The sequence below is a fragment of the Helianthus annuus genome, chromosome 10, assembly GCF_002127325.2.
Source record: "Helianthus annuus cultivar XRQ/B chromosome 10, HanXRQr2.0-SUNRISE, whole genome shotgun sequence".
Taxonomy (NCBI): domain Eukaryota; kingdom Viridiplantae; phylum Streptophyta; class Magnoliopsida; order Asterales; family Asteraceae; genus Helianthus; species Helianthus annuus.
In genome coordinates, this window is record NC_035442.2 from 18,995,147 (window position 1) to 19,004,850 (window position 9,704).

The 9,704-nt window shown below is 35.2% G+C and overlaps 1 protein-coding gene across 1 annotated transcript; it reads left to right on the top strand.

Moving 5' to 3' along the window:
• The first annotated feature begins 308 nt into the window (after nucleotides 1-308).
• LOC110880865 (mavicyanin) lies at nucleotides 309-1,798 on the top strand. Its single transcript, XM_022129305.2, has 2 exons — nucleotides 309-583; nucleotides 1,288-1,798. The coding sequence occupies exons 1-2, from the start codon at nucleotides 385-387 to the stop codon at nucleotides 1,713-1,715; spliced, it is 627 nt and encodes a 208-aa protein (XP_021984997.1). The 5' UTR covers nucleotides 309-384; the 3' UTR covers nucleotides 1,716-1,798.
• The last annotated feature ends 7,906 nt before the right edge of the window (nucleotides 1,799-9,704 follow it).

Genomic DNA, 9,704 nt, shown 5'->3' on the forward strand with positions numbered 1-9,704 from the left:
GCAGAATCTACATGTGACCCTTTGTAATAATTGTGTAGCATTACATTAAAACATGTTTTAGGTGCGCAATGATATCTTAAAGGGACATGATATCCAACATTAAATGAATCTTCGAATAATTTGCACAAAAAGAAAAGAAAAAAAAAAAGATACACAACCGTTACAAATTTAATTTGTGAAATATCATATGAAAATGCAAGGATATTGTAAAAACAGCTAATAAATGGCATTAACTTTTGAATTCAAATACACACAAGTACAAACAATGTGTCAAGAAAAGTAAATAACGTGATGACATAACTGCATAAATTGTGGTATTCGGTTTGTTGATCAAAACTCATTAGCTTCAAAATTTTCATTTGAATCTCTAGACACAAATTATAGATGGGTTTCTTCTTGGAAAATTTAACGGCGAAAAAAATGTTGTTGTTTGTGCTACTGATGATCGACATAGGTTCATCAGTCATGATGGTTACCGGAGAAGTGTACAAGGTTGGTGATTCGGCTGGTTGGACTGCGGATTCCAACTCGAATTATGCAGATTGGGCGTCTTCCAAGACCTTTCATGTTGACGATGTTCTTTGTGAGTACTTTCGTCATTAATATTGTTATATACATAATTATTAGCACATAAAGGTCGAGTAAAGTATCTTTAACCGTCCCCATTTGAACCGGCTGGTTATGAGTTGGACCGGTTTAGTTTACAAACCAAACCAGTGGTTGGACCGGGTTAAAAAAAAGATTCGTTCAAAAGTGATAAATAAACACATGTGTGGGTGGTTGTGTGTGTCAATTATTAATTATAATGATGTCGTATCTATCTATAGTGTTTTGTTTGTTTATTCGGTTTTGAATTGGTTTTGGTCTAACCGATAACCAAACCTATTTGAATTAGAAATGTGTCTTACTAAACCGAATTAAACCGATTTATTCAATTTGGTCATCCGATTAAACTGGTTATTATTCGGTTTGGTTATCCAGATAAGCAAGGTTTGTAGATCCGGTAACCAAACAAAAAATCAAATAAGCAATTTTGATAGGAACCAAACCGAATAACCATAAAAGATTTTGATTCGGTTTATCGGTTACGGATATAATTCAATTTTTTTTTTGTTACGACTAATTTTGCACACCCCACTCATCTGTGTTTTGAAACCGGTCCAACTAGTAAATCAGTAGGGTGACTGGTTCGATAACCTTATGATAACAATTTTACTTTTTGTTCATTAGTCATTAAATTATCAAAATTAGTTTTATAAAATATAATGAACGTTTATGATGAAACAGTGTTCGAGTACAACGCAACCAAGGATAATGTGATACTCGTAACTCTCCCTGATTTCCGGTCATGCAACACCTCGGCTCCTTTAAAAATGTACAACTCGGGCAATGACTCATTCACTATCAAGTCAGGAGGTCATTACTTCTTCACTAGCAATTTTTCGGGCCATTGCCAAGGCGGTCAAAAGCTCGATGTCAGGGTCCTCAAACCATCTTCTCCACCCACCACCCCACCGCCAAGTCCCACCACCAGCCCGAGCCTGAGCCCGAGCCCAAGTGCATCCCATGCAGCAGCGGGACCCGTAGAGTCAAAGGGGGTAGCACCTAGCCCAACTCAAAGCAAGGGGGCAACATATGATCCAAAGTGGTTGCTTGTGAACACCCTTGGTGTGACCATAAGTAGTCTTGTAGTATTGGTTCATGGTTATGCTTAGAAATAATAAAATGCCAGTATTTTGATTTTGTAATAATTATGAGAATCTTAATTTATTTTTAATGGGATTTAGTATTTAAGGCATGTGTGACATTTTGTTAGTATTGGTTATGCTATAATATTACTATTAACCCGACTGTGTGGTACCGGTTAAGTGTTTGTTTGGTATCATCGCGAACTAGATCAAAGTTTTTGAGCAAGTGAATCAAGCCTGACTAAACCTCTAAACGATGAACCAATAAAGCTCGATTAAAATCAAATAAGGGATTTGGTTGTTGACAGGACGATATCAAAACTAGATGACTACCAACCAAAATTTTTTCTTTCGAAAATGGTATTTTTCCTATTTTAAAATTCGCTTTAGACCTGAAAAGATTGGGCCGGCCCAATATTGTACAAGGCTCGGCTCATAACAACTACCGAGCCTATAAGAGTTTGTACTTGGTATTGAGAAAATTTTGTTAGGATATACTTTGGTCTATTAAAACTTTTATGTTAGACTACATTTTCTTGTTACTTTATCTAACCAAATATGTAGCTTTAAAATTCAATCTAATAAGCTAGTATGAAGTTTAGATCAAGCTCAGGCCAAAGTGAGTTGTCTAGTTGATTCGCTGGAATAATTGTAATTAATTCATTGTTAATTTACACGTGTGTAGGCTAGTCATTTTCTTCTAAACCTCACACTCATATATAGCCTTTCATACGCCTACTTTCCTTGGTCACGTATATGACTTTCGATTTTGAGTCGGTGTGTGACAACCCGTGTTTCCGAGGTAAACATCGTTAGCATTTATTTGTATTTTTTTTATATTGCTCGCAAATTCTTTTAACTCTCCACGCTTACGTCTATGTTTACTTACCCATTATTTATGTAGAAACGAGATCAGGAGAAAACGCCTAAAAGTGTGAAAACAGTGAGAACGGATCCTGGGCTTACACGTGGAGCGCGATATAATGAAGGTGGAGGGGCTTTTTTGTCATTTTATCATCTTTTTTTCCAACGCGTCTCACAACACTGCTTCACTTTTGGCGTGTAAGATTTTTTTTTTTTTTTTTTTTTTTTGCGTATAGTTAGATTCAATAACTACATGGCGTTTTATTTTTTTAGATCAGTAAAAAGAATTAATCATTCTTGTGTTATATAGTAATAATTTTGGCGTTTATGACGTTCCCAAATTCATTAAAATCAATTAATAATTCTAACATCTTGGCGTCCATGGCGTTCCCAAATTCATTACATACCTTTAACAATTCAAACTTCACAATTTTTTAGGTATATTTCACCAGTTGAGTTAATCTCATATATGTTTTAAATTTCTTGGTGTTCATGGCGTTTTTAAATTCATCATAATTCATTAATATTTCAAAAGATTACAACTAAGACGGAATCAAACCAAACTAATAGTCTTCTGTGGATGGTATTACATCAGAGATGTACCCATCGCTCTGTTCATCACTCTCATCATCTTGTGTTTTGGCGTATAACGCCATAATCTCGTCTCGTCTTTGTGGCATCCTATACTTAAATATCATCACAACCCTGGATCTTGCATCGTTCGAAGGTGCTAAACCACAGAGCTGTTCAAGAAGATGTAGTCTATCCGTGTACTGTATTTCGTCCATAGTCAATGAATAATCCACCTCGTGTTGATAAGTCACTTTCACCGTTCTTGATTGTTCATCCAAACTCCAACTGGTAACTTTTGGTAGATCGGTATCGTCAACATCATCATCATCTGCTGGAAATTTTCTCTGCAATCTTCTTATTACCGTTCGAGTCCTTTCACAATCATTGGTCATTGGAATCCCAAGGGCCAAAATATCCCTCTGAACGTCTTCATCCATACTAAGTATGACCTTGATTGTCTTGACTTTCACCCTTCTCCTGCCAGAGAACTTTAGGACGAAACGTCTATCTGACCTCTCAAACCTCCATGCAATAACCTAAGGCATTTTTTCTAAGTTGTATGGCGTTTTAGACAATGTGGCACTTGTTTAAAGAATGTGTGGAGTGTTAAGTTTTTGGCGCGAGGTAGATATATGTTTTAGCGCTAAAAAACATTAGTAATTATATTTTTTTGATGTGTATTTTTTCTATTTTTTTTGTGCCATGTAGGATGGAGACCTATAACGTGACAGGTAATTATGGCGAAAAGATAAATAAATTCAATTACGATGACGTGAATTTTAATATAATAAATGATAGTAATAAAGTTTCCGTCCTTTCAGTTACTGTTTGTTTAGCTTCATCCTGTTAACGATGTAACACGTCCCATCTTTTTAGGTTTTGGCGTTTTGTATTTAACGGCGTTTAGATAAAGTTGGCACATTGTTTTATACATTGTTTTAATGGCGTTTAGATAAAGTTGGCACATTGTTTTATACATTGTTTTAATGGCGTTTAGATAAAGTAAATTTATTATAAGTTTTGGCATCTTCGCGTTTTATAAGCAACAACGTGTTCGGTCAGGATCCGTTCTCACGGTTTTCACAATTTTAGGTCTTTGGTGTTTCTAGCATGTTGGCGTTTTATAAGCAATTTACATAAATAATTTATTTTATTAGTGGAGAATTAGATAACAAACCACAAAAAATGACCCCCCCAAAATAAAAAAAATAATAGAAAATGAAAAAATAATTAAAAATGCTAATCCAATTTCTCATCCAAATCTTCATTGTCATCAGTCTCTTCTTCTTGAAGTTTTTGTGCCTTGAACCTTTGAATACCTTAGATAGATGTCGATTTTCCTACATAACGCCCGTCTTTAGACGAAGCTGATCAGTCAGTAAAATATGGCATCCTGTATTTTGGTGTGATCTATTGTTGTTTGTTGACCTGTTGTTGTAGATCAAAGCCTATGTGGATGTTATTATCATCATGGAGTCCAAAATAGCATTTACACTGGGATCGATCTCTTCTTATCATCCAAACCTTATTCAGGAACAAAGCACACAAAATCACATATCACTGTCATCGGTCTCTTTTTCTTGAAGATTTGTCTATCTCATTCAGCAAAATCTTATAGCGTTACCCACTCAGCTAAGAATCCATTCAGTGAAACTTCATGCAGAACAATACTGAATATCTGTAACACCCCAACCGAAGACGGAAATGTCGGGGCGCAACATATGATAGGATGCTCAAAGACACATGACACTAATTAAAGTTCAAATATAATATTAAGTAAAATTCATGTTCAACAAACAACGAAACAAATTATCCAAAACAAAACATAATAATCCTTTTAAAGTTTAACTATGTCAAAAGTTCCATGATCCTAAGTGATAGAAAGCTTGCAAATCATCATCAATTGTTACCACTTGAAACATATGTAAGAAAAACATGGGTCAGCTAAAAGATGGCGAACAACATAGGTTTTATGGTAAATCATGTAACAAAAATATTTTATTTACAATTCATATGGCACAAGTAGAACACTAAGCATATTGCATTTAACGAGAATGGGTCATGGGTGGCACATTCAAACCTAAGCTGACATGTTTAACGGATTCTATCATCCTCCACTTCCCAAAAAAGCAAAATAAGCAAAATGTGTAAAATAAGCAAAACCAAATGGAAGCGGAGATGGGTCGTCACACCTATAACGCTATAATATACTACCGAACGGTTTGGTCAAAATTAATGAATGCACACGTTGAAATAAACCAACAAGTTTCATACAAAGCAAACAGTGATCACATAAGCCATAAAAAATGAATTGTATAACGTTTGAACAAAATTTAGTGCATCATATGTATCATCCCAAAAAGAGTTAAAAGGAAAACTATGTACTCACCTTAGGGTACAAGCAAAACCAAACAAACTACAAGCATGTAAGAGGTTGGGAGAAATCCCAAACGCTACCCTATCAATTAAATGATAAAGTTTAGTTGGCAGCAAACCTAAGTTGGTGTCAAAACCATGCTAGGATTATAGGAAATTAGTGACTTCTATGACTAATTTGGGAATTTTGGGGTTTAAATTGTAACGCTTTGAATTGATTAGTTAAAATGAATATCACCTTAAAGTGTTATTAAGAGTTTATTTAAAATAACATATTTTTAATGTAAGGTTACTAGGTTAGAATCCCGTGTATTACACGGGTTGCATGAATGTAATTTTATATAATAAATATAAAAAATATACATCTTTAAAAAACTCGTATATTGCACGTGTTGGATTAAATATAATGTCATATGTTAACACAAATAGTCGTCAAGATTTATCTTTTAAAAATGAACATTGAAGTACTATTTACTTATTATAACATTTTACTTTGTTTTTTTATTTTGTATAAATGTAACTTTATATAATAAATAATAAACAATAATGCAATTATTAAGTATATATCAAACAGGAACATTTGATTCCTAATTTACCATAATTTCAATCGACGAACTCCAAAGTATATATATCTACTCATAATAAAAACAAACATTTATCCTTATCTAAATTTTTGTTACAAATTATTTATAGAAAAACAAAGATTTATTCTTATCTAATTTTTGTTTAGAATTATTATTATTATTATTATTTAATATGATCATAATAAAAAACAAACGTTTATAGATAGATTTGATGTGACAGTGTAGTATTAGCTAGTTTTAGACTACTTTAGAATTATACCCTAATTAAAAGAAAAAAAAATACAATAGAATATATTAGAATCACCAAAGGACCTTTGGCCTAGTAGTATTAAGGTGTTAGAATAAGACTTTGCCTCATAGTGAGGGTTCAAATCCCATTGATGGCAAAAATTTAGCCGTTAAAAAAATATATTAGAATTATATGCTAAAAACTGTGTTATTAATTAACCTAGACACAAATAATATGTTAGAATTATATGATATAAATTAAATTTGTGTGATTGTGTTTTTCTAATTAATTTAAATTTAAATTTAAATTAATGCTACAAATTGATTTTAGATATATTTTTTAAACCAAAATAATATAACGTCATTATTAATCTTGTAAATCTTTTTAAAAGATTCATATTATTGATGATAGTTATCTTTTCACTATTCATATTTTTAATAATTCTTTATTGTAATATTATTTTTTAACAGAGGAGATAAGTTTCTAAATTATTATTTTAATAGGAAATAAAAAAATTAAAAATAAATAGCAAGAGGTATGAGAAAGTGACATGTGTCCCAGAAAGATTTTTATTTATTAGTATAGTAAGATTACTTATTTATTTAAGGTAATTAAATAATAAAAAAAGTGAACGTAACAAAAAAAACTTGCTAACCGAACATTAACAAACTATGTTTTATTCTAGGTAAAAGAGTATACAGTTAACTTGTTCTTAGTTGTTCAAATGAGAAAAATAATCATTTTTATAAATTAGTTATTATTTTTTTGAGAGTGTATGAGTTTATTTTGATCAGGAACCTCATAATAGAGTGAGAAAGATTGAATTTTGAAATGAGCAAAGAATGAGGCACCGTGATGCTCCTATCTATAGTTGAGGAGGATGATTCAAGATCAAGCCAGGTGTTAAGGGATGTCCAGAGATCATCATAGGTGTCCTAGCTGATTCCTAAAACCATCAAAAGGCTCCTGGTTTCGAGTTTTGTGAGTATAAGTCGGTTATGGTGAAAAACGTTGTCCAAAATTTTCTGCCCAGACACAGGCTTTACGGACCGTAAGCCTAACCCTTTACGGTCCGTAACCGCTTTTGAATTGTTTCGCCCAGGTACAGTCCTTACGGACTGTAAGCCTGAACCCTTGCGGTCCGTAAGCGAGTGATCAGAGAACCAGAATTTGAAACCTTTCATATTTGTCCCCTCAACTTTCATAGTCAATATTAATCATTCCCGAGAGCATGTTTTAACATTATAAAATCTCGGTTTTGGTAAAAGGTCACTCAGAGGCATAAATTGGCATGTTGACACTTTTAGTCCCTCCGCATGCGTAATATCATTGATTGACAACTTTAGTCCTTCAGAATAAATCTTTACACGTTAGGGGTTTAGGACACGTGTCTTTATATAATTGGACACGATTTTTACGAGGTGTTACACAAGCACCTCTATTTATAGCTGCAAACAGACCCTTCACACGGCCCCGTGCCCAAGAGGCACGACCTTGTGTCCTTTCATCTTCGTCTTCATTAATTGCTCAGTGTCAGTCCATATGCACACACGACCCCGTGTGTTAGAGGGCACGGCCTCGTGGTCAGTACTATGTTGTCCTTTAAGAGATTCTACATACCTGAGAGTTGACCACAGCCCCGTGCCCATGGGACACGGTCCCGTGTCTCTTGTCTGCTATGTTTGTCTTGTTCTGCATGGACTCTGGAGTGGGGCACCTCCCCATGCCTTGGTGGCACGGCTCCGTGCTTGTCTTCTGGTTTGTTGTTTTGATCTTGTGGCGTAGCTTAGAGGGTAGGCATGGTGTGTCAGCTCGTCTTTCTTGTATTTATGTTGGTTTTTGTCGTTAATTTGTTCATTTTGTACATATAAGCTCATTTAGTCATGAAAAATAAAAAGTACGCAAAGAAACACATTTTTTCCAACAATGTTCCTTTTGTACATATAAGCTCATTTAGTCCTTAAAAGGCACATTGGGATGAAAAATGGGCAGGGAGTTTGGAAATTAAATCATGTCTCAAACTTCGAGTCTGTGTGTTTGTGTCCTTGCTATCTTGATTAGGCAAATCCAAGAGGTGAACAAGAGATCCAGTGATCTTAACCGGTGGTGTAACTGTAACCGGAAGAGTGAAGTTGTTTTGCCCAGAGTTGCGATCGAAAGGTGCGTCTTTAACAATTTGCAGTGCCGTTAAATTTCTTCGGTTAGTCCAACTACCAGGTGGTGCTCATATCTGTAGGTCCCGAAATCGGAGGATCGATTTACAAAACCAAATCCTTGTTTATAGCAAACAAAGTCACGTGTGCGGAATCCACGTAACTAAGCCAAATCAAACATGTACGAAAGTAACAACAAGGTTTAACCAATGAACCACAATCGATTGATTAAACTGGATGAGAATTCCAACTGATACAAACACAGTTTTGACAGAATGACTTTAAGGGTATGCTCTCATCTCTAACTTCTAAACGAAACAGAATGTGTTTATATATAGCAGCCTGGGCCAGAGTTCGACAAAACACAAGGTGGGCTCGACGAAACACACTGGGCCAGACACTGGGCCAAAACAAGCCCAATCAGACGACGAAACAAGTCTGTTTCGCCGCTGATCATGACGAAACACAAACAAATGACCAAGGCCTGTTTCGTCATCAAGTGTTTGACGAAACAGCCTGTTTCGTCGAAGGTTGCAAGTTGTGAGTTGTTTGCTGCAAACAGACAGCAAACTGCATACAACATATAAACACCTACATATGACAGAAATACCCTTTATGCAACATGCATCGTTCGTGTTATCATTACATACCAAAAGGAGACAAACAAGTCGGACACAAGCGGATAGGAGGATATCCGACTTGGTCGACGGCATATACAGACTCGATAAACGATAAAAGACCGTACAAAATACATCGTAAATACAAGACTAGTCACAGACACAAAAGTGCATCAACAAACTCCCCCTTGTCTGTTACTCGTCTGGTCTTCAAATCTTCTTTCTTCAGTGTTGTTCGGACCACGAACTGCCCGCATGAATTCCCCGGTAGTAGCAGAAACAAGCAACGCGCTGAAATTTCAACGCCTGATGCGCGTCCTTGTCTTCATAGAAAATGTCATGCCGATATAACTTGTTAATGTCGGACGCGGACATGTTAACGATCCACATCGGATCCAACATCCTGAAATTATCACGATCACCATTAAAAACAATCACCGCCTCGTGCGTGTCGAAATCATAACACCATAGCCTCATTTCTCCAAGAAAATCTTGCTTCATCGGCATCAAGGGTATCTTATCCACCACTTTCGCTGGCTCATAAACAAGCTTGTATCTGCCAGTGTTGGTTGCCGGATTAAGAGTAAACCTGATTTGTTGATAAATGGGGAACTGAGGCT

Coding starts and splice junctions, on each gene's coding strand:
- LOC110880865 (XM_022129305.2), top strand. CDS start 385: ATGGGTTTCTTCTTGGAAAATTTAACGGCGAAAAAAATGTTGTTGTTT. Junction 584..1,287: donor TCATGTTGACGATGTTCTTT/GTGAGTACTTTC, acceptor ATGATGAAACAG/TGTTCGAGTACAACGCAACC.